The sequence below is a fragment of the Equus asinus genome, chromosome 8 (assembly GCF_041296235.1).
Source record: "Equus asinus isolate D_3611 breed Donkey chromosome 8, EquAss-T2T_v2, whole genome shotgun sequence".
NCBI lineage: Eukaryota > Metazoa > Chordata > Mammalia > Perissodactyla > Equidae > Equus > Equus asinus.
The window spans coordinates 62498418-62524010 of record NC_091797.1 but is presented as its reverse complement, the minus strand read 5'-3'; the positions used below and the strand labels follow the sequence as shown (position 1 = coordinate 62524010).

Below are 25593 nucleotides of genomic sequence, written 5' to 3'. Positions count from 1 at the left end.
AGGGCCAAGGCCAATGGGGGACTAAACCACGCGGGAGAAGGGGGGCGCAGGCATCGGGCGAGAAGGCTCTCTGCAGCATGGCTGGTCCTCCGCGGGGTTCCGCACAGCACCCTCGGGCTTATGAAACACACTTGGCTGTTCTGTCACCCTCAGGACCCTAAGCTTCACTCGAAAACTCGAGCTCTGCAGGATGGGATGTGGGTCACAAGGCAGGGCCACGGGGCTCCCTGTAGGTCCTGGCTCTAGAAGATGGATGGTAACCCCTCCTATTTCGAAACTAAACAGCCTCTGTTGCTTCAGCTAGAACCATGGGCAAGTAATTCTGGGCAGAACTTGGCCTGGGGGTTGTCAGGGCTCCTGTTTGACTAATTAAGCTGTCAGCACAGGTGTGGTGGACGCTGGATATTTTTGTTTGGAGGTTCAGTGATTGTCGTCTTTGCTTTGCTATCAGGAGAGAAAAGACAGAGAGTGATAGCCTCCTCTGTGCCTTTTTGACAGCGTCTTCTCATTTAGCAACAGTCCTTCACTGGTGAGCCTTGGCCAGTGCCACTGGCAATTGTGACAAAGTCTTTAAGGGTTCACAGTGAAGGAGAGAGCAGAGCGGGGGGCCTTCTCTCTGCCCGCGGCCTCTTCAGACCCTGGCTGGGGGCCTTACAGAGGGGATGCTGAATAAGGGAGAGGCTGCTCCACAGACGTTGCTGGAAGAGTCACCGCATCTGGAGTCAGGCTAGGCTGGTGCCTCAGCAAACGTCTCCATTTACAGGTAGACAGTCCGACGAACAGAGCAGAACAAATGAATTATTCCTCCAAACCACACTAACTAGGGCTAACTTTACTCTTTTCTTGGAAGCCTGGCACTTGACAATGTGTCTATCTCTTTTAAGGGCCCAGGTGGACAGGCCACTGGGCTAAGATTCTGATGGTCTGAGGGGAAACTGGGGACATTGGGGACCTCCTCTCCACTGCCCAGTCCTGGGTAAATCACCCAATCCCTGGGAGCTTTGGTTTCCAGATTTTCTTTTTTTTAAAGATTTTTTATGTTTTCCTTTTTCTCCCCAAAGCCCCCGGTTCATAGTTGTGTATTCTTCGTTGTGGGTTCTTCTAGTTGTGGCATGTGGGACGCTGCCTCAGCGTGGTCTGATGAGCAGTGCCATGTCCGCGCCCAGGATTCGAACTAACGAAACACTGGGCCGCCTGCAGTGGAGTGCGCGAACTTAACCACTCGGCCACGGGGCCAGCCCTGGTTTCCAGATTTTTAATGAGGTTTACTCCTACCCTCCCTGCTTCCCAGTTTTGTTGTGAGAAGAAAAAGGTGCTTTCAAATACATTATCTCCTCTAATCCATAAATAGCTGTTGGAAGTATTATAATCCCTATTGTCAGGTGAGGAAACAGTAACTCCGGGGATCAGGCCATCCCACCGCTGCTGGAGAGGTGGGAGCAGGGTGCGCACTAGGGCTGCTTGACTCCACAGCCTCCTCCTCCGCGACCCTGCGTCCGGCCGCTGTTACCAACGAGCTGTCACCCCTGAAAAGACTTCCCAAATGGCAAAGGGCCAGTCACTGGGGCACACCGCTCTTCCTCAGACCACAGGGCATTACTTTACCACAGGTGAGTCTTATTTGACTATGCAAAGAAAAAAATTTACTGCTTCTTGTTATAAAAGTAAATTTTGAAAAAACAGGAAAAATCATATAGAATGGTTTGTTACACATGTGCCGTGTCATTTATTAGTAAGATTTCCCTCCAAGTCTCTTACTGTTGTCCCTGACAACAATCTGTCTTCTAATTTATCTTCCATCCTCTGTCACAGTCATCTAAAAAGTAAAAACTTAGATCTATTTAATATTCTGCTTAAAACTCTTCCATAGAGGCTCCCAGCTGTTTATAGAATAACATCTAAACTTCTTATCTAGATGTACAAGGCCACCAATATGTTTCCCACTTTTTTTTCCCTAGAATATACGCTTTTTTCATTCCACTTGGTCAACTCCTATTCATCCTTTGAGACCCAGCTCAAATAACACTCCCCGGGGGCTCCTCAAACTAGCTGCGCAGTCAGGCTCTCTCTCCAAGGTGCACTCCCAGCATTTTGCCCACAAGGCTGGCACTGAACTTAGCCTCTGCTGTCCAGGCTGAGCCTCCAGACTCTTTGAAGGCAGAGAACGAACATGTATTGCGACTCTAATCCAAATACAGTGCATTGCACATGACAAGTGTTCAACAAGAGTCCAATAAACACATGCAAAAGGAAAGCAAATTGGCTTTAGGAGAAAAGAAGCCGAAAAAATATCTGGAAAATAAATAAATAAATATTAAAAAAAGGAAAGTAATCATTTCTGAAAAGAAAAGTTATTGGATACTAATGCCAAATTGATAGTTATTTTCATGTGGGCACAAAATCTCGTGTCAAAAAGAAAGAAAGGATATGATATTATAACCATTAAACATAGACTACACATCCGCTCAAGTTCCATCCTCCATCCACCTCGGTATTCTACAGAATAAAGGTAATTTGTGGAGCCGGCCGGGTGGCGCAGCGGTTAAGTTCACACGTTCCGCTTCTCGGCGGCCTGGGACTCACCAGGTCCGATCCTGGGTGCAGACATGGCACCACTTGGCAAAAGCCAAGCATCCCATACATAAAGTAGAGGAAGATGGGCATGGATGTTAGCTCAGGGCCAGTCTTCCTCAGCAGAAAGAGGATTGGCAGCAGTTAGCTCAGGGCTAATCTTCCTCAAAAAAAAATTATAAAAGGTAATTTGCGACTGTAGTCAGGCATTTCCTAGAGTGGGTTCTGCATTTTACTAAAGGATATTATAAACATAAATGTATGATAGAGTAGTGTTTGTGGTTAAACAATTTTGGGAAATGTTAGGCTAAAGAATATTCCTTTTCTTTTTCTTTGTGCTCTCTCAGAGCCTTTAGTACAGTAACATGTGTTGGGACTGTCCCAGAAGAGGCATGCCACACAGCATGACTCAAATGTGTTTGACCACAGAACTCTGCTTTCAAGGAGCATCTCATATGACAGTTGTTCATAGAGAACACACTCCGGGAAACACTGTCCCAGTTTCTCAGATTTCATTATCAGTCACTTCACACGGCACTTAAAAATGAGCACACCAATCATCGATGCAGAAACACACAGAGGCAAAAATTTGAAATGACATCCGTATGTAAATACTGCTTCAAAATGATGAAATAGCCTATTTTCATCAAAACACAACATAAGATAGTAGAAAGAGCATAAGCTAAGAAATATTTCTCCACATCTTACCAGCTACATGATTTTGGGTAAGAAATTTCTCAGCAGAGAAACTGTGCTATGTCTGTGAAAATCACGGATGGTGATTTTATCTGGGCTTTCTGAACCCAAGTCCATGGGGACACACAGTCTTGAAGAATTTGGGTGATGCTCTCAGATATAAGAAACGGTCCTTTGCCCTCCTATGCTCCTGCAGCACCTGCTCACCTCCTATGTATCTGAGAACCTGGAGGTCATCAGGCACGATGATCAGTTTCCTCTCTCCCCGATACACGTGCGCTCTCCCTGACCTCTTTCCCAACACCCTCCGAGGACAAGGGCTTCTTCCTCCTAGTCTACCCCTCATCTGTGGCACTTCCCTCCGTGCTTCCGCTTTCTCCAGTGCTCTCCTTCAGTCACCCAATGTTCTTTCTGAGGCTTCAGGATTCTTCCTTTACTGGCTCCTTCCCCTCTGCCCAGGTCCACATTCAGGTACCTCCAACCCTAAAACAAACACCCTTCCTCTAACCCACAATCTTCTAGAGTTATCATCCAAATTTCCTTTTCTTCTCCTCCAAAAAGATTAATTGACATTTGCTATGTCTACTTCTTCACCTCTCTTTTACTTTCAGAATAATAAAATGTGGTTTCTCCCCAAGTAGCCAATGTCCCCCAACTGTTGAGTGCAGTGGAAAGTCATACCTCGCTGTGTCTCCTTGTATTTGATAAAGCTGCTCACACCTTCCTCTTTAAACACATTCGGTTCTCTTGGATTTATCAATGGTGTCCTCCTCTGATTTCCTTCCTATTTATCTGATCATGTGGTCTTTACCTCCTCCCGGGGCTCCGGCTCCTGAACTGACTCCTTAAAAGTTGCTTTTCCCCAGGATTTGAGCCTCAGTCTACTTGTTACTTGATTTACTTTTTCTGAATGATCTCGCCTATGTGTGTGTGTATGATATTCACATTTCTATGTATCCAACCCAAACCTCTGCCCTAAGATTCAGACTTATATATGCAACCGTTTGTTGGACACGTTTACTTGGAAGTCCCTCAAGTGCTTCATATTCAGCAGGCTCAGACAGAACAACGTTTATACCCCGACTGTTTCATTGGTGGAGGTGGTATGCATTATGATTAGCAGAGAATGCCTGGGTTTGATTTTCAGCCTCAGAAATTTCTAGGTGTGGCCTTGGATAAGTTATTTAACCCCTTCAACCTTCATCTTGTTCGAAAACTAGAGCGACCATCGTCCAATGCCCAGGGGGATGCTTGAAGAATTAAATGGGAAGTACACAGCACCTCTGTCCAGTACTCAGTGCCAGTGAGTTATCAGTGGGAGCCACTACAATCACCATTTGCCACACTCAATATTTTTCTCCCCCATTCCCTACATTCTTTATCTCATTTGGAAGTGCTGGCATCTATCGTCATAGTCACATAAGCCAGCAACCTGGGAGCTGTACCTGACTCTTTCCTCCCTCTCATTCCACGCAGACTACCAATACAGGTCCTGTAGATTTTGCCTCCTAAATATTTCTCGAATTCCACCCCTCCTTTCCATCTCTGCCACCACTGCCCTAATCCAGGCTCTCACTCTCTCTCCTTTGAGCACCTCCTCTCAACTCTTGAACCCCGCAACTGAGAATCCTTCATGTCACCCCCATCCTTAAAACACATCGAGTTTGACTCCCCAGTCAGCTTTCATTAAACACTACTCAAGAAATGAGTGAAACAGAAATACTGAAGTGTTGAGGATTTTTCCATGTTTTATGGGGCTGATAACGCAGAACATGTGCCCTTGATATAGTCCTGTAAATGCTCAGGCACATGACGACTCTGCCCATGAACGACCTACCTCAATGTGCCATCAGTAAGGGCTGCCCTTTTAGACTCACAGGATGGCAAACCTGGAAGGCACATCTGGCACACACCCCTGGGTGTCGGCCAGCATCCATGCTTAGCTCTCCCTGTGCCTCTCCTCTGAAGGTACTGGAAAGTGAAATGGTTTCACAGCTTTCCTTAGAGATAGGGGTAGCAAATGAGATATGAACAGCCTGCTAGGAGCTTCTGGGGAAGCTTTTCCTCTCCTGATAGAGGAGCAGGCTTTGCAGATGACATCCTTCCCTTCTTCTTTCTGCCCCAACCAGAAATGCAAAGCCTGGAGCTGTGGGTCAAAGGAATCTGCAAGGCGCTGGCCTCAACACGCTTGGCCTCCTGTGAGTGGACTCCAGGGAGAAAGAAACACTCATGGACTCTGTGCTACTTTGGAGGGCTGCCCGCGTTGGGGAAACATCTATTGTTTTGATGAGGAGAGCTGGAAAGGAATACAGCGGGGGATTCTTTCCTTAGAATGACTCTCCCTCAACTGGAGTACCAAAGAAGCAGGAGGCCCATGTCAGAGTAACAGCAAATTAACACCACAAGCTGTTCCTAAGTTTTCACAGCTCCAGGTGCAGGTTAGCAAAACCTATAATTAATGCTCTGATCCACGCCTTTCACGATTTGTCATGGCTGCAGGCTCACAGGTGGAAAGAGAGAAAAACCCCCACAGACCACCAGGCACATTTTTCAGCCACACCTACCTCCTCAAATTCATTAACACCTCCCACCTAAGTCACAGAGAGAGCTGCGCCCTGCCAGCAGCTGATGAGCGCCATTATCAGAGCACGCAGATGTCTGCGGCACATGCGCAGAAGACCCCCGCTGAGGAAATGTGCTAGCTTCTCCGTTCACCGTCTCTACTTGGAGGCTCAGCACATACTGGCTTAATCCGGGACCATCCGAGAGAGGCTGTTCACTTAAATATTTAAAAAGAAAGAAAGAAAGTTGATTTGAAGGCAGAATCACTTATAAATAAATCCCATGACCTAGGTTCTGAGGACAGCCACAAAAGGAAACTGCAGTGTGTGAACATGTCCCAGCTCGTCTTGTATAAAGTCACAGGGAAAGAGAAAGGAGCGATAACAAAGACCTGAATGCAAACTGGGAGCAATTAAGTGAAAAGTTATTTTCTCTGAAATTTCAGTATAATAATAGATTGCTCTATGAAATAGTTACATTCTTTAAAAGTACTGCCCAAATTGATCTTTGCTGATAAATCTAACGGTGTTGTAAATACTCTAAAGAAATATTTGAAGAGATTCTTTTATGTGTCCTTTACTTTTTACAAAGTATTCTCTTTTCTGTTTTTAAATTGCTATTTTCACCTTTTGGTCTCCTGAAATTGAGGGACATCTGCATATACAAACCTTTGCTCTTAATTTCATTTCCAGTTCGCATTCGATACTTGTCTCTTCTCATTACAGCAATTACTTTTAAAATCCAATTTCCCCGGCTTTATTCAATCCTACTGAAACAAGGACTGCATTTTAAGGGAATTGTTTCTGAGCCCCAGTGAGTGTCCAATGAGGTTCTTTTTTCAGTCTGAGCGCTGCTACAGCAGTGCAGCGGGAGGTTGTGGTGGCCCCCTGAATGACAGAGATGCAGGAGGGACACTGATGGGGTAAACCTGCTCTCATTGGTCCTTTAAGGCCCTTTAGAAATGTGCTTGATTTCTCATACACTAAACAATAGAATGTGGAATTTTGTCATTTTCCTTTTCTTGTTTCTACAGTAAATTTGGAAATAGAAAATCTTCAAATGTAATAATGTCTATAATAGGCCATACACACTGGAAGACAGCCTCACTCTAAAAGTGCACATTATGGGCTCTAAGAAGGGTTTAAAATACGTGCTGGCTTTTAAAACATATAGATTTTTATCTCAAAGGCAAATTTGCTATGCTTCCCCTCCCCCAGCTTTTTAGTGAAGGAACAAAAGCAATACTATGCCTTTTGTAAAAAAGAGAAGAGGACTTCAAATGCTCACTGTAGTGGATGCTGTGGTATGCTGCCCAGACCTTTCTACTCAGGGTGGAGACATGATTGCCCTGATGCTGAGAGTGTTGGTGACTGACAGCTCCCACCAAGCTGCTCTAGGAGGGTTTGCCCTGAGCCCTAGAGAGCCAATTACTCTAATGACCCTCTCCCTGGGGGTTGCTTGTAGCCAATGAGCAGTCAATGCTAGGATATCAGGCTGGACAACTCTGAAGATCCATCCCATTCCAGAGCTAATGGTGGGATCCACTGAGGCCTCTGTTGATCGTGATTCAACTCATCCCTCTCGCCCCCATTGATTCCTTCACTCTCTCACAGGTGTTGATCCTGAGAGCACTGCCCAGTAAACTTTTCCCACACAAATCACCTTCTCGGAGTTTGTTTCCTGAGAAACCAATCTGAGACACTCATCTTATCATTCTCCCTAAGACTTCCATTACTATATTTTCTGAATGGTCTGTGTGAGATCTCAGACCTCAGACAAGTCCGGTTCAAGGAAAAGCTTCCCTGTCCTCTTCTCACTGCCCTAAATGTTTAGCTATAAACGTGGAAATAAAAATTCCTGTGAAGCTGCAGCAAAACTGTGGACAGAGCTTCAAATGGGTCTTTGTTGACATGCATGCAGTGATCATTCCATTATAAATGTGTCAAGGGCATTTTAACCAAATCTAGTCCAAATAAGCCCCCCCCCCCACACACACAAAAGAGAGAGAGAGATAAATGAACTTAGAAAAAAATAAATTTTCATCATATTTTAAAATATTGTTAAAAATATTAGCTGTGGATTTCTTTCTCACCTGAAGTACCCATTATTAAGAAATACTAACAATAATAGTATGCTGTTTGTACTAAATGTAATTAAATTGTGGTTCTCTCATTTTGCCTAACACACACGGCACGGGAATTTAGTTTTAACTCACAATTGGGATAACAAACAATTCTGCATAGAACCTCAGCATCGCACTCATGTTGCTTATTCTGACTCAGAGGTCTCTTTTCTCCTCTGCCGCTTCCACTCTGACTTCAATCAGTTTCCCCACATTTATATACAAATTTGCACTATAAACGCAGAGAAGCACAAACCATATTTCTCAAGTAGTCAGGGGTCACAGATATTTTTTCTAGGAAGTGTTTATTTTTAGTTTTAATTTCTTTATATCTATTCCCACATAGATCAATAATTTTACATGGATGCCCCCATAGCATTATATCATGCTTGCTTCTTCCCCCCTTTCTTGCTTGGTTTCCCTTCCTTTTGCTTCTCCTTCCTTTACTTTGGCTACCCTCCCACCAAGGAACCCATGTCAGCACCTCTGTGTATGCTTCAGATTCTCTCTGCTCTCTCAAGACTGTGCAGACCTATGCACACATGTATAGAAGATCTTATGCACTCTTCCACGTTTTGTTTTCTCATTCACTACCGCTCTTGAAGTCCTCTGGCATAGGTCCAATTCATTCTCTTTTTAAAAATAATTATGTGAATATATCCCAATATTTTCAACCGTTCCACTATTGAGAGGTGTTAATTTTTAGGTTTTCTTCTCACTATAAACAATGATGGAGGAAATAATGCCCACTTTTATAAACTGGATTTTAAATATCTTTGGTAGAGATTCCTGAGAGGGGGATTGCTGGGTCAAAAGTCTTTTAATTAATAGGTATGCCAAATTGCTTTCTAAAAGGGTTATAAAATCGCACATTTATATCAACAATGTATGCTTTTCTCTGCAAACATGCCAGCAGATATTACAGATGTTACAGCATTTGCTCAATTTTTGTCAGTCTGGTTGGTGTCACTTTGATTTGCTTTCTTGGTCCACTAGTGAATTTGGGCACGTCATCCGATTATAGGCCATTTGAGTTTTCTCTTTTGTGAATTGTTTCTTTGTATACTTTACATATTTTTCCATTGCTTGTCTTTATACTGCCAAGTTGTAAGAGCTTTTTTGCTTTCTATGTTAACCTTATATCTCTGAGTGTATTTTGAATATTTTCCCAGATCTATCTTTTGTCCATTGACTTTATTTATGGTATTTTTTGTCATATATTTACATTTTGGTCACTTGGTCATATATATGGTCATTTGTGGTATTATGGTATATACATACCATGTATATATATAATATACATAATTATATATATTTATATAAATACATATCAAATATGCAAGTATATACCAAATGTATATTCATATATTATATGTAACATATATAATATATATGCAAAATATATATAATATATATACTTAAATACGAAAATATAAACTAGTAGCTGTTCCAGCATCATTTAATTTATTAAAACAACAAAAACAACAAAGAAAAACAATAAACCCCACATACTTTTCTTACTCCATTAAATGAACAACCTTATTAAATAATCTTATATACTGAGATCTATTTCTGGATTCTCTATTCTGCTCTACTAAATAATTTTTAGTGTATGTTCTGATAGTTTGTTCTGATAGAAAATGCTCTGTTACTTATTACTTCTTTGTATAGTTTTCTTGATTATTGTCAGGTAATTATTCTTTCAAATGAATTCTGTGATTTATCCAGTCCAAAACAAACAAACAAAAAAACCCCACAAAAAACAAAAACTTTCCCACTGAGATTCTAATTGAAAATGGATTAAATTTACATATTGATTTTGGGAGACTGTTTTTTTTTGATATGTTGAGACTTCGCATCCAAGAATATATTTGCCTTTTCATTATTTCTTATGTTTTTAATTAAGATTTAATATCTGCTTTATATAGGCTGTCTTGTTTTATAAAATTTATTCCTACATATAATAGTTTAGTTACTTTTATATGTGGAATATATTTTTCTTATTTCTATTTCTAGGTCCTTAGTGCTAGAGAAGAGAAAAGCTATCGACTTTTATGTATTTATCTTTTATCTAGCCATCTTACAAAGTTTTATTAATACTGTGCTTTCTTCCTTGAATCTATTGGGTTTTCTACATAGCATTAGCAAAATATACAATTTTTGTGTCTTATTTTCCAATGTTTATAGTAGATATTTCACTTATATTGTTCATTTGCTAAAACAATCCTTAAATAAAAGGAATGGTGATAGAAGGCATCTCTGTCTAATTTCTGATTATAATTAAAATTACTAACTTTTTGCCACTTAAGATACCAAAGTTCTTGGTTTGGGTTAAATAATCCTTAGCATAATTGAGGGGATTTCTTCTACTTTTGTTTTATTTAAAGTCTTTTTCTAAAAACAGCTGCTGAATTTAATCATATTTCTTTCAGTCACTATTGATTTGAGTGCCTAAATATTTTTTCCTTTACTTCAGTTATGTATTGGACTATATAGACAGATTTCCTGATATTGAGCCATCCTAGCTTTTTTATGCATATGTTTACTTGCTACTCTTGTAAATTCCTAGAGAAATATTTACCAAAATGTGTTCAGTGTTAATAGCTATAACTTAATGAAGAGTTCCATGATCAAATTAGTTTGAGAAGCACTGAACCAAGCAAAGTTTAATGGTACTTCCCATCACCTTTAAAGCTAATGTGCGTTGTCAACCTACAACATGAGGGTAGAGTACAAAGTGTTTCGTGAACTTTATTTGACCACCCATTTTTCATGAACCATCCCATGGGACTAGATTGGAGCAGAGCAATCTTTTGGAAATGCTTATATGGAGATCATACTAAGATTTGCAAATATTTTCAGTACATGAGACCAATGAAATCATGACAGTAGAGGTGATAAACTAAAAGTCACAACTCTAGGATGCCAAAACCATTTGGGGAAAAATAACTTAATTGACTAACATTTTCTGCCATTTGCACTCACTTTTATTTATACCAGATTTTTGCCTGGGTAGGCCCAAATTATTGATGTTTACCTTTAAACAGGCCCATCTTAGAGCATTGGGTGGTCTAGGGGCTGTGTGTAGTCCTAGTTCCAGCCAACTGTTAGAGTGTGATTCCAGGAAATAACACAACTCACTGTAACTACCCCTCTCTATGATGCAACTCATGGTATTATGACTATCACGATATGATGGTGTGGATGGACTATCATGACATGGCTTGCATATGGCACTCACCAATAACATATTCCACTCTGAAGATATCCCTTCTGGGGTCGTATGGACGGTTGAAGTCGATCTGGATGTAGAAAGACTGTCCTCTGCGTACAATCAACTTGTTGCTGTCATACTTGTCAGTGTGGTGATCCAATTTGTTGGTATCCCATTTCTCCTTGAACAGGTGAACATTCGTGACATTAAGGTAGTCTATGCACAAAGAAAATAATTGTGGGAAATTATTGAGTAACTTTGGTTTAACCACAAACTCAAACAAGATAATTTTTCTTGAATAAGCAAGGTAGCAAGGTCTATTGGATAAACTCTATGCAAGAGGCTGGTAGACTTGAGAGTGAGTCTCTTGTGAAACCTTGTTTTCAAAGAGGATTTTTAAAAACCTTTTTCCCCCTCCAATCTCATTTCAGACCACACGGCACTCACTTGGGATGGATAGAGCAATCTTTATGGCGCCTATCATCAAGGTCTAGATACAGAGAAATGAGGACTAGAATTCGAGTCTGCATGTTCTCAGTCTCATGCTGGTTTTCACTATGTCAGGTGTTCCCCATCATGACTGCTGCCTCCCTGTGTCACTAACTAGGGATAAGCAGGGAATGGCGACTTTAATTTTCTTATCTTTAAAAAGGGAGGAATCAAATCTGACACAGCCTCAAGGGGATGCTCTAAGGACAAAGTTGACCCTTAATCTCAAATTCTCCTCTTACTTCAGGAAGGGTCAAAGACCTCTGCTTCCGTAATTCTAAATGTAGATCTGGTCCCTCAAAGGCAGGAAAGGAAGGGACCAGGTGTGGAGAAAGGATGCTAACATTTCATTAAGATAGGTGTGACTGTTCCCACTTTGCACATGCAGAACCTTTCCCTAGCTACTAAACGACCAATCTGGTAGTCAAACAGCAAAATCTACAGGTGTTTCCTCTGAATTTTGATTTTGGTAGTGCAAATGTCAGTTACACATTTACTTGAGACAGGATAGCACTGGCTAAAAATTAGATCTCCCCCTGCCTTTTTCCCACTTCCTATGAATATGATCACTGAATGTGAAGGCAGCTCTAATTACCCATCTACATCGTAGATCTAATCTAGAGACTGATGTCTGTGTGTGCATCTGGAGTTCCAAAGGGACACTGGGGAGAGAAGGCTGGGTCGGGGGCGCACTGGCCTCATGCCTCCCCTCTCTCTCCCTGACCCTGCCTGCTGTGTGGATTGCCCTCAGGCTGTGAACACACTGTACACAGAGAGCATAGCCACCGAGCTTGTACTCCTGTGGAGCGTCACCCTGCAAGACTGCAAGGACTTTTACTGCTTTTACACAGGAATCCTGTGCAGGAGCCTGGTCCCCTCTGGCGTCATTTTTTCCTCAAAGGTAAAACCAAGAAGTTGGGCTCATTAAGATACTCTCCAGTTCTACGGTCTAGGAGTCCCTGAAATACTCTTGATTGATTCAAAGTCCAGGTAATCCTGAGTTTGAATTTCAGGTCTCATAATTACTCAGGTAAGGGCCATTGCCCCTCAGAAGCTGAGTTTTCTCACCTTGAAAATGAAGATACTGACACCCTGAGAATTCCTACGAAGATTCAATGACGTAATGATTCGATGGTTCTGGCACCGTTGGCTTGCTGACTGTGAACCCTGATGGAGCTGTTTTGTACTTTTTCTGGGGTGGTGCTCCATGGGCTACTCTGACTGCAGCATTCCAGCCAACAGAAAGGGCAGCAGGCAGTTTTATTTTTACCTCATCTCAGAACCCTGCTGTAGCACATGATCCCCGGAAGGGCACTTTCCTTCCATTCTGCAGTGGGCTGAAGACATTTAATTCTCTAGACCTCTCTCTTCCAAGCTGACTTTCCCCTAAGTTCTCTAGCTTTCTTAAGAACACAGTCCCCAGTGTTAAACCAGCTTCAGAAAGAGCCGGAGAATCATCAACGTCCCAGTGGAAAAGGATCTTAGTAATCAACTCATCTGACCCTCTCTCTTAGCACCGTGCCTTTTAGGAATGTTTTGCTTTTTAAATATCTAAAAAAACCTCATCCTCAGAAATGCGTTTAATCAGCTCTCCATTCATCAGCACCCGTCGAAGGAATGTACTCATATTACAGCCTCATAGCATCTCAGAGGCCAAAGGCCCTTTCCAGACCATCTGGTAGACTGCTGCATGAAGCATCCCTGCGAAAACCCGCATCCTTGGGCTTCTGCCTCCCTCTGAACAGGGAAATACCATCTCACAAGGCAAGCAGTCCATTTTTAAACAACTCTGTTTATTCGAAAAATCCTCTTAAGATGAGCTGGCATCTGCTTCCTTGTAATTTTTCTAACCACAGATCCTGGTTCTGACTTCTGGATAAATATAGAATACGTTCTATTCATTTCATCCGGCACTCTTTAGGTATATAAAGACTGCTATTAGGGTTTCCCTGAGTAAAACATTCTCCATTTCTTCAACTGTCCTTCAAGAAGTTATTTCCAGAACTTTCACCTCTTACTCTGTTCTGGAATATATTCTATTTTATAAATTTCTCTTGTAGTGTTTTTCCTAGAATTAAGTACGTTGCCCTTGTTATGGTTTTTCCAATAAAAAACAAGACCACTACATCTTTCAAAATAAATAGCATATTTCTATTATTCCAGCCCAAGATATCATTAGTTTTTTGAATACTCTTATCTGGTGAAGTAAAACGCTTAAAAATACATTCTGAAGTCATTCTGATGTCAAAATTCAGTCCAGACCCCCATAAGTCACTCACTCATTTTGCTATTTAGCCATATCTATTTATGCAATTGTTTTCTTCATTTTAGCTCAATTTTCAGGACTTATATGTGTTCATATGAAATTTCAGCTTATTGAATTTGGTTAATTGTTTCAAGCTCTTAAGATAATTTTAGACTCTAAGCATATATTCAGTAGATTTAATATCCTGCCTAACTCCCTGTCCTCCAGGAGTTTTGTAAGCGTGCTATTTTATGTTGCCATTGCAGACATGAATATAAATATTGATTAGGTCACTGCCTAATAAATACAAGCTAGGTAAATGCACAGTGGTAGATACTAAGAAGTGAACTGATAATTATGATACAGTGTTATAAATACTCTGACATGGAAGCATAGTTTACTGGGTGGGGGAGGGTATCTGGGAGTGTAGGGAACCCCTGACCCAGGCTAGGGGGGATTAAGGAAGTTTTCTGGAGGAAGTGAGGTATAAACAGTGGTCAAAAAGAAGAGCAAGTGATCCAGGTAGAAAGAGGGGTGAGGAAGAACGTTTCAGGGAGAGAGAAGGATGAGTGAAGACTGAGGCAAGACAATGCACGGTTTACTTAAGAAATTGGAAGATGATTGTCTGGCTGGTGTGTAGGCATGTGGCCACAATGGAAGAGTAGGCAAGGGCTGCTTATTCAAGCCTTGTAGATGGTGTTTAGAATTTGGACTTTAATTGAATTGGGGATCCAGTGAAGAATCTGAAATGGCAAACTGCATGATTAGATTTATATTAATTTTATATATATAAATTATATATATAATTTTATATATATAAATTTAAACTGCTTCCGGTGACAGAGTGGAAAAAGGAATGGATGGGCGCGTTGGAGGCAGGAGGTTCTGCCGGGAGGCTGTCGCGGCATTCCAGGGGAGGGATGGGGTGGTCCAGTCTGCCTGTAGGGAACGGATGCACGGGTCCTGGAGCACTGCCGGATTCACCTCGCCTCGTCCCACCCCTGCTCCCACGGTATTGTGCCCTGGAAATGAGTATATCAGCTTTACACCTTGGCTTTCCAAGCAGCTCCGTCTACAGGGAAAAATAAAGCTGAAGCGAGAAATTCAAGTATTTCTTTAGCATCTGGTTCTCATTGGTTCCTGTTCTCCTTGCAAACGAAAACCCTGGCTTTCCAGTTTTATAACCCTGTCCAGTGAATCTGGGTAATGTCTGGTGAGTCTGGTTAAAGTCAGTCTATCCTTGAAGAAGTGTAGTGCAGTGCCAGCTCTGTGGGCTATTGATAGGTATTGGAAGAATCAGTTTCCTGGTTAAACCAGGTTGGGAGAGGCTGGCTCAAGAAAAATTAATCAGGATTCTTGCAGGATTTATGGGAGAATTTAATATGCTGACGTGCATTGCAAATCTCCTACAGGTGCCATGTTTTCCAAACTTAAATAACAATGGAAACTGTTATTTGTGGAGATCAGTGTTTTGCAGAATATGTTTTGGGAGACACTTCACTATTAGCTAATTGTGCAACCTCAGAAAAGTTATTTAATCTCTCCGAGCCTCAGTTTTCTTATCTTTAAAAAGGCAATGAGATACTTACCTCCTAGGGCTGGTGTAAGGATTAAATGAAAAAGTGTATGTAAAGTGCTTCAGCATAGTGTCTGTCATTTAGTAAATTCTCAAAAATTATTATTATTATATTATTATTTTTATTATTAAGAGAGAGAGAATAGCATAGTGGATAAGAGTATGGATTTTGGAGCCAGACTGCCTGGACCCACCTCTGAGACTTTCTTTGTGACTTTGGATAAGTGACATAAACTACCTGTGCCTCAGTTTCCTCATCTGCAAAATGGTGGTGGTGTGGGGATTAAAGGAGAAAAGCCTACCTTCTTGTCTTCTGATCAGATAGACTTCCTTTTCTTTTCCTAAATTTCTACAGGCAGATGGAATCATTTTCTCCTTTTGATTCCCAGAATATATTGTTCTTTTTTTAAAAATCTATTATCATTAACCACTTTTTATCATCTTAATATAGGTGATTTTATCCATAGGATAGCCCCTTGAGGACCAGACCCTGTCTTAATCACCTTATCTGTGAGTGGGGCAATGTGCAAAAATGCCATAGCAAATATGCCACTTTTCGCTTTAGGCAAATCTAATACCTGAAAACTTGGAGCTCGGATTTGGTTTTTCAGTTTAAAAAGGATCATTCCATTTATCATAGGATTAACCATAGCAGTCCTTCGAATGTCATTTTCAGACAGTTTTATCCTCAAAATATGCTGGTTTCAGGACTGTGTATATATACTGTTGAAGATGGTAATGTGGATTTTTATAACTCAAGGCCTCTAGACCAGGCATTTTGTCTCAGATTGGAATAAAAATGCCATGTCTTCATAGCTCCCTTATACTGCTTATAACAAAGGGTGAGCCAGGGCACTGATAAACAACTCTGTGTATATAAAACCTAAGACAAAAAATGACTTTCATGGCTTGCAGTTTTTTCATAGTGAAAACAAACAAGTATATATACTAAATATACATGTATTAATATATATGAAGTTTATTTTAAAATAATGTAGTCTATATTATACTTTTGACATTTAATTCAAAACGTGTAATTTTTTTAAATGTTGGTTTTTTCTAAGTGATCTTTCATTCTCTATTGCAATATCACTCTAACAAGTCAATGCCTTCAGGAAGAAAGAAAGAAGAATCATAGGAAATCACAGTGGTATTAAGTGGGGAAAAACTAAGGGAATGAGAAATAAAATTTCCCTGTATAATCCCTTAAAATGGCAGTCCGTATCAAAATCATTTAAACTAAGAAAAACATTTCATTTAAAAAATAAAACTTGACTAGGACATGGGAGATTAAAAACTACGCTAGAGGTTGAGAGTTTAAAGAAATAATGTTCTAGACTGTAGTCAAATGTATATGACATGCAGAAGGGCAACAGGCAGGGTCGTTTATCCTTTAGATGGAGAAGAAAATGACAGCCATGTTGCCCTTTCTCCCATGTAATCTCCCAATAGGTCTATGGATTTACCAGGGGTTGCCCCAAGTATCGGGGAATGAGGTGAGGTCCCCAATGTTACTGATAAAACAACATTTCTTTCACTGCCCATGGAAAGTCACCCACGGATCAACCAAGTATTTGTTTCTCATAATTCCTGATAATAGCAAGGACTCTACAGCTGGTTGTCATAAAATGTGAGCATAGATGTACAAATATCGGAGTTCTTTCTATTGCCCATTTTGCTCAGTATTGCCCCTCCTCGTGTGGTAAGTACTCAGTAAAACATTCTTTAAGCTGGCATCTTGAGTTTTGCTTTGTTTATTGGCTTAGCAAGACATAGTTCCGATTGAAAGAGCCTTCTCACCACCTAGGCTCCACTCGCCACAAACAAGGAACGAGTGCTTCTTGCTGCCCAAGCCCGGCTCCTGGAGAAATGGAGCAGCTCTTTGCTAATCTGCTTCTTTTTTTTTTAAAGAAAGATATTGTAACTGGAAACTTGGCAGCTCACTCTTTCAAACTGACAGCTTTCAAAAAGTCTACCTAACACAATTTAGCCTAATTCCAATCACATCAGAAAATGGACTGTTAAAAAACCTCTCTCCTCCTGATCCAGCTGCCTCCCTGGCCTCCTCCCCGTTTCCCTCATATGAAAAAGTGGATTATTTTCTCCTTAGGCTGTAAAAATATTCTTCAGAGAATGATTATACCTGTCCCAGATGGAATCTTGAAATAAGTTAAATGTTTAGGTTCATATCCTAGGAATTCCCTCGTGAACTGAATTCTCCGTGCAATCTTTGGTAATATTGTTACCAAACTATAGGCATAAATACTATCTGTGAGGAAGTAGGTCTGTTTATTGTGAAAACAACAGGATGAGGGTTCTTTTCTCATATTTCTTTTGGATACCCCAAATTATAAAGTATCATTAATTAGAATGATTAAAAACATTTTCTTAAACAGCTTACTGTTTTCTAACTTGCTATTAAAATGTCCTGTATCCTGAAATGTGTAAGAAATGCTCAGCTGCTCAGAGGAAGCTAGAATAAGAGAAAGGAGACTAACACCATCTCCGGGGACTACAATCCCTCTGGACTGCTTTTCTTCTAACCTGAAGCGTCTCAAGAGCTTCCCAATGTATTTCCTTCTCTCCATTTTCTCCTCCTTGAATTACCTTCATAAAACGTAATTCTGATTATGTCCTGCTGTTCAGAACCCTTTGCAAGTCCCCCATTATCTGCAGGAGGAAAGGTAAGGTCTTCAAGACGTGTTACAGTGTGATCCCTGTCTCCTTTTCCCAGGCTCACCTCCCCTCTTGTCCTCACCACTTGAGCGTGCCTGGTCACCCCTACTCACTCTCTAAGATCCCGTCAAATGTCTTTTTATCATGAAGCCTGCCTCACCCTTTTTCCCCCTCCACCCACACCACTAGTTATTCCTTTCTCTAGCTCACTGCAGTTTGCATAAATTTCTGTTACAGTATTTATCTCGCTGAATTGTAACTATCTTTTATTTGTTTGTTTTATCTACTAGACGGAGAGTTGCTTGAGGCCAGGAATTGACTTACTCATTATCGTGCCCCCAGAGAGAGCTTGGCATAGTTCCTGACACGTAGGTGGCAATCATTAAATATTTTGCCACAAATTGAATGAAAGGATGAACTGATTCTATGCAACATTATTTCTTAATTATACATTGAATGCCTGTACTATTCTTTCAATAAGCTTGAATCCAGAGAAGTTTACTCTGCACAAAGGAGAGATTAATAATTAACTAGTTAATTAGTTGATTTAGTTCTGACATGGAGTGGTGGGGGCAGGAGATGGTCAGAAAGGCAAAAGACCCCATTGACCTGAAAAGTACTAGATCTCGCCTGCACTTGAGTTTTTATAGATCCAGACGTGCTTTCCGGTTTGAGTTCATTGCATTAGACCTGTCAAATAAGTACTATAATTACTGCTGCAAAAGATCAGCTATTGTTAACAACAGAGTCAAACCAGCCCAAGAATACAAGGTTATCTTCCAGAACATTACATCTCCTGCTAAAATAACCTTTGAGACCAGGAAGGCTGTGGACAGATTTTCAGAAAGAGCAACTGAGCGTGCAGAACAGTCTCTTAGACTTAGATGCTAAGTCAGACAATCTGAAGAGACTTTCACGCACTTCTCTTAGCTACAGCTGAGTTCAAAGGGGGGCGGTAAGTGTCCCTAAAAATGCATGAGGACATCAACCACCACCACTGACTGGCTGTCCCATGTCTGGGGTTCCATCGTCACCACAAACATTTTAATTTTTCTTAAATACTGTGTTGCTGTATGGGAGGAACCTTATGTAAGTTTATACATTTGAAATATGGACTAAAATAATTCTTAACCAAATATTCACCAAAGCTGTGAATTAAGGGCATTCTTCACAGTCAGTATGTATGATATACCTCGACTACCACAGGAGTATTCAAAGTGAAGAATCTGGCATTCCCCCCCTTCCTCCTCCCGCCTGTCCGCCCTTCTCAGCCAGTTTCACCAGAGCAGCTTGCTAAAGGGATGCTTGCAATAGAAGCTTCCACTGAAACAAATGCGGGGAGACACTTTGACATAGGGCTTTGTGTTCCTGGAGCCAAGTCATCCTCAGACAGGGACCTGGGAGATACAAGTCTCCTTGGAGACCACTAGTGGCCACTGCAAAAACTGCAAGGATATGGCATTTAAACATGTGTGACCATGACTTAGCCGGAAAGACTTGGGGAGATCTTGATATATTTAGTGTCAGAATACCCGCTTTTAGCACAATTAAACAGACATTTGAAATGTGAAGGATAAGAGGAGACAGACTTCCTTGACCAGACAGTTTGTATGCTGGCGTTTTTTTCTGTCCCACTCATCTGGGACTTACGCCATGCTTCCTGGGTTCAGAGACCCTGTCCTCACAGGGTGTAGTTAGTACGTGGCTCATCGGTGTGAGAAACAGTCAATGGATGCCTGCTTATGCAGTCTGGCGTCTCTTATTAATAATAAGATTCTCAGGACTCCAGGGCTGATGAGTCATCAATTCTCAGGTGGTTGTGCATTCATTCTACAATTAGACATTGGACACTCACACTCCTAGTCCAGGGCCTGAAATAAGTATCCCAAAATGTCCCTTGGGTTGTGGACACATACGACCGCCAAGCAAATAATGACTGATTCTTCAAAATAGTTCAGGTCAAAATAATTCCCTACCCCTGCCTCCAAAACTAAATAAACAAAAACCAGTAATCCCAGACTGTTATTAATTGACCTACTTGCTCAAGTTCTGTGGTAGTTTTGACTTCTTATTCGCAACATTTTGTCCAGATTTCAGGTATACAGTGGCTGCAGGCTGTACATACACGCCTTGGAAACAAGCGCTCCCTGGAGTGGGCTCCTGACCTCGCAAGGCCGTGATCACTCGCATGTTCTGAATCAACGCACACTTACTGGTCATGTCCTATGGGTCGGGATTCTCACAGGAACTTTAGCCATTTGATTCTTATGACAACTGTGAAATAGGTATTGGTTCCATTTTGCTGACGGGGACACTGAGGCTCGGGGCGCTTACATGACTTGCCCTGTGTCCCAGGATGAGCAAGCGGTCGATGTGATACAGGAACCTGGGTCTTCTGGGTCCTGGACTGGGGGCTCTTTGCTACAGTCTGCTGCCTTTGCAAAGGTTCACCTTTCTCCTCAACAATCCTGTGCTCTTTTCCTTTCTGTTCTTCCTGCCTGCTTCTTCCAGCACACTGGCCCCCTTTCCTGAGGGGAAAACTGAATACAGCAAGGTAACCTGCTCGATAATTTAATGTCTGCACACTTTCCAATTTTATTTGCATTCTTAAACAGAAAAAAAAAAAGGAAAGAAAGACTCCTAGACTGGGCAGTGAAGGAGTGAAGTGAACATCACCTGCTTGCTTTGGCCTCAGCTTCCTAACCTGTAACATGGGGATTTAGATGAGTTGATTGGCAAGCCCTTTAAAACTCGGTTCTGTGGCTCTGATGGTGGAGTTTTAGAGAGGGCAGCACCTAGCTGGGAGAGAGAGCTCAGAACTACGAGTTTACAAATCCGTCTGGGCTCCTCTACTCAGCTGAAGAAGGTACCCTTCTGTTCTATGAGCCCCTCCTCCACATTTGGATGGCACCTCATGGATGGTACTTGATATCTCTCTGTTTTCACAGTTGGGTATCAAATTGTCTAGACACGGTAGTAACACAGTCAAACCTGTCCACAATGTCCAGGCAGGTCTCTGACTTGCTGGATTTGTTAGTAATCAGCATGGTTCTTTCCCTTTCCTTTCAACCACTAGTCTCTTTCCAATGAGGCGATTAACCACACAACCATGGGGCGATTATGGCCACCTACCCCAGCAAGTGAGTGTCTCCCCCCTACCCTCCCCCCGCCTCAGTGAAACCTGGCACAGAGCTAAAAAACCCTCGGGAGCTAAAGTGGGGTTTGGTGCACGTGTGGTACTGACAAGGAGTGCTCCCTGCGAGATGCCATTTGGGGATGTGAGTCTGAACCTTCCTGCCGTGGCCCAAGGGAATGGTGTCTGTGTCACCAAGTCACAGCTGGCACCTTGGCCCTGTCGCAGCTGACAGGGCTGAGTGGAGGTCAGCGGCTGGCTACTGCTCCCAGAGCAGGTCCCTGGGGGTCCGTGGAGGCCAGAACAGGGGAAGCAGCTTGCCTCGCCTGTGCCCCAGGCTGCTCTGGAGAGAAATCGAGGGCTTCCATCTCTATTACTGTCAGTCTGGCGGTGGGCACCAGCTCTGAAATTCACAGCAGTGGATGGAGGGCAGAGGAGGCAGAAGAAGAGAGGCGCAAGCCAGACAATCAAAACAGCCACAATATTTTGGAAGTGGAAACTTCCAGCTAGAGAACACTCTTAAAAACAGAACGGTAGCTGGAAGAGGCCTCAGCTAAGGCATGCCCTTATTTTGAGGAGGTGACTTTCCTGAGATTACAAAGCATTTCAGCGGCAGAACTGGGGCGAGAATCCTGGTCTTTGGCACTTTACCACTCAAAATATGGTTTCCTTAAAACCAGAGACTAGCAGAGGGCCCCCCTTTTGTGGGAGCTCAGTGGAGGCAGCCGGTGCTGACCAGCCCGGTGCCTGTGGGCAGGAGTGGCCAGGGCTGGCCGTGCCTGGGCCTGGGGCCTGTACCTTGCAGGTTGACGCCCCGGGGCACCGGGCCCTGCAGTTCCACAGTTGGGGGGTCGTTCTCTGCAGCATTGGAGTTGTTCGGGGGAATGGCTCTCCTGCCCCCAAAGGTGGTCCCGGAGGTCTCCGACATTCTCAGCGTCACTAGCTCCTTGGAGGGAAAGAAAGGAGACATGGAAAAGGAATATGAGGCAAGTTACATTTGAGACAAGGATTCAAAAATAGAGAAACAGACGTATCTGTGTGTGATAGCATTTGAGCAACACATCGTGAGTTTCACGTAAATAAAACCAGAGAAGTGGCGGTAAGGATTAGTCTAATGATGGAGTCCGGTTCCCCAAGGATCTCAGCGAGATTTTGTGTTTGTCAAAACATATGGAAAGCAGAAGAAAGGGGCTTATTTGAAGAAAGAAAAAAGATAAAAGATTTTGGAGAGCAGGGTTTTTGTTTTTCTCATTATGCCTAAAGTCGCTATCTTTGTAAGACACAATGTTTCCTGTCGTATGCACGCACATATGTCCATTTCACACAGGCTCCTGAGGCCTAAGTCACTTCTAAGAACAGACGCTACAACCACGTCCAGATAAGTGGCGGCCTCCAAAGCGTTCTCGTTTGTAATTTAATTCAACCAGTATTTCCTGAGGGCCTACTGTGTGCCAGGCTGAGATCTGGACACTGGGCATACTTCAGAGAACAAAACAGAAGGGCTCTGGACCTGGAGAGCTTCCAGTCTAGTGGGGGCTAGGGTGGAGACCAAGAGTCAGAAGGACACTCCGTTGGTGTGAGAAGGTGGTGATTGCTTTGGAGCCAGGACGCATGGAGCAGGGGAAGGAAGGATGGAGAGTTCGGGTAGGTGAGCTGCAGTTTTAGATAGGGCTATAAATAGCCTGTTCTTGGAACTTACTTGGTCAGTGGAGCTAACACTGCCTTTGCTCCAAGTCTGCTTCCCCTCCCTTTGGAGTTTGTGCAGGCAAAGAGCCAGTGTAAACGCCACACACCTTCCTCTCAGGGCCCAATCAGGACTTGTTGACAAACTGACCAAATGAAGGCCACCTTGTTTCTGGCCCAAATGAAGCTTTCTCCTTGATCACCTGAATTACCCAGTCATGACTCTGGTTATTTGGCTCTTTTCAAAAACCAGGCACACCCTCACAAGATGAAGAGCCACCATTATAGAGGCAACTAGAGTAGACTGTTCCAGAAATGTGTTGAGCAAAAGCAACACAGCTGGAGACTGGAGAACCACTTCCTAAAGTATTCGGTCTTGGAAGGAGACAGCAGTGTTTGCAAGTACAAAGTCTGAATAGGCATCCATAAATATCTACAGACATATTTACAGACAGTCTCTAGTGAACTGAGGAGGGAAGGGAGGGAGGGAGGGAGGAGAGAGAAAGGGTTAATGATGGAGAGAAGGTAGGAAATGGCAGTCTTCAGGTGGGAAACAGCAAGAGCGGCTGTGGGCTCACTAGGAGACGGGAGTTTGGCGGAGAGCAGTGCAGAGCAGCACTGTAGCCTGTTGGGAGAGAGAAGCTGTCAAGCGAGAACGAGGAGCCTCAGGTGCTTCTCAGGTCAGGAGGAGCGGGTGCAGGCCTGGCTGGGTGAGTGCAGTGGGAAGAAGCACCCTCTTCTCGCCAGGGCTTTGGGGGGGCAGGAGGGAGATGCTCAAGTTGAGCTCCTGTATTGGGATGGGGGAAGGGGCTGTGCAGGGATGGGGTAAGTGGATGCACAGGGATGGAGGGCCAAGCCCAGGGGATCATGGTTCCAAACAAGCAGGTGTTCTTGCCTGGCCCTACCTCCCTCTCTGCCTGAGTCTGCTCCCCAGAGGAAAGGAGGCCTGTCCCTTGGGGGAGCAAGCCCTGTCCCTCATTCCCATTTTGCAGCCTTCTTAGCAAGCAGTGCCCTCAGGAAAGCTTCCTGGAGTGCCTGAGAGAAGTCTCTGTCCAGAAGAGGGGCTGGGTAGGTGTGGAGTTAGGGGCAAAGAACGGGAATTGGACAAGTGGGGCTGCCTCTGACCCACCCCCCACCCACAGGCACCCTGAGCAGCCACCTGAGGGATCGCTGGAGAAACCCAGGTAGAGGGGCGTGGACGCAGCAGGCCCCTCAGCTCCTGGGGGCACGGCTGTGGCGATGCTGGACAAGAGGGACAGCTGCTTACCTGCAGTCCCCTCCTGAGGTGCCCTAGGGCAGGCTGGCTCTCTGTGTCTCCACGGTACTTCCTCAGAAAGACACAGGAAAAACAACCAGCAACTTGGCTCTTAAATAACTTCCTAACAGCCCATCCCACAGGGTTTTCTCCTCCCTCTTCTTGACAGCTGGAGCAAGCAAGCAGCTTTGAGGACTTTCTATTTACTTCTGCCACCCTGCTCTGTTATTCTGGCATGCACCCCCTCCTCCCGCCCAAGACCCCCTTGCTTCCAATTTCCCAGCCCTGCTTTTCCTCACCATCCCCACCTCCAGTCTGCTGCCCCCTTGTCACTTGGTGGCTGGGAGTACTGGCAAATGGCTCTGAAGTGCCAGGCAGACCCCATGTCCTTCCCTTTGGTCAGGAGGGCTGGAAGGGTCTTCCTTCACCAAAGAACATTTCGCCATCCAGGATTCCAAGGTTGGCTGGTGTGGCTTGGCAGAAAGGAGGGTCTGCCCTCCCACAGAGGGGTCACAGTCAGTTGTGACCATGCATAAAGTGAAAGCAATGAGTCCTTCTTGTGTAAATAAGGCTGAGTGGCATGGTCTGTATTCTTGAACCATCCATCGGAGCCCCATCACCACCTAACCGCCAGACTTCCTGCAGGAGGGGATGCCCAGCGCCAGGAAAGATGAGTAAATACCTTTTAAGAGTGCACAAAAATTAGAAAATAACCCTTTGTTTTTTTCTGAAAACCATTTTGGTTTATCTTCAAATAATTAAAGAAAAAGAAAAGAAAATTTTCCTTCTGAAATTTCTGACACCGCCACTTGATCTAATTTCATAGACCAAAAAAAAAAAGAAAAGAAAGATGTCATTGGTTAGAAATTCTCTCAGATTTCTACTACCAAATCTATGAACTTACCTGTAACCTTGCCCATCTTTTCCTTCTTTCTTCCTGTTACTAAAGTGGGAGAGGTTCTGTGCTGCGTCCCCATCTTTGCCTGTGTTCTATGACACCTTCTTATCCTGGGCCTTGCTGTGACGCTTCTCCATTTTTCCTCCTGTATCTTCAAGCTCCTGCTCTCTGGCAACTGCTTCCCATCAGCATTTACGCAACTTCAAGTCAAGCCTCTTCAATATTTTTCAAAACCCTCCCTCAACCCACGTCCCTCCAGCTATTGCTCCTTTCTTCCTCTTCAACGCAAGCTTCTGCCATCTGGCTTCTGCCCCCATCATTCTAATGAAACCATAGTTCAAGGTCACCAATGGCCTGTGCTAATCCAAAGGATGGGATTCAGTTCCCATTTACCTAACCTTTGGAAACATTGAACTCTCTTGCCACTCTTGCCTTGAAGGTCGTTTCCCCTGGCCTCTGAGACATTTCGCTCT

The 25593-nt window shown here is 43.2% G+C and overlaps 1 protein-coding gene across 1 annotated transcript in view; it reads right to left on the bottom strand.

Annotated features, from left to right (window-relative positions):
- Positions 1-24318, bottom strand: part of F13A1 (coagulation factor XIII A chain) — a 156511-nt gene extending 132193 nt beyond the window's left edge. The window contains exons 1-3 of the mRNA XM_014842688.3: positions 24235-24318; positions 22083-22230; positions 11193-11381 (exon numbers count right to left, since the gene is read on the bottom strand). Of these exons, the coding sequence (XP_014698174.3) occupies positions 11193-11381; positions 22083-22212 (319 nt within the window). The 5' untranslated portion in view covers positions 22213-22230; positions 24235-24318. The remainder of the gene's footprint in view (positions 1-11192; positions 11382-22082; positions 22231-24234) is intronic.
- Positions 24319-25593: the final 1275 nt, after the last annotated feature.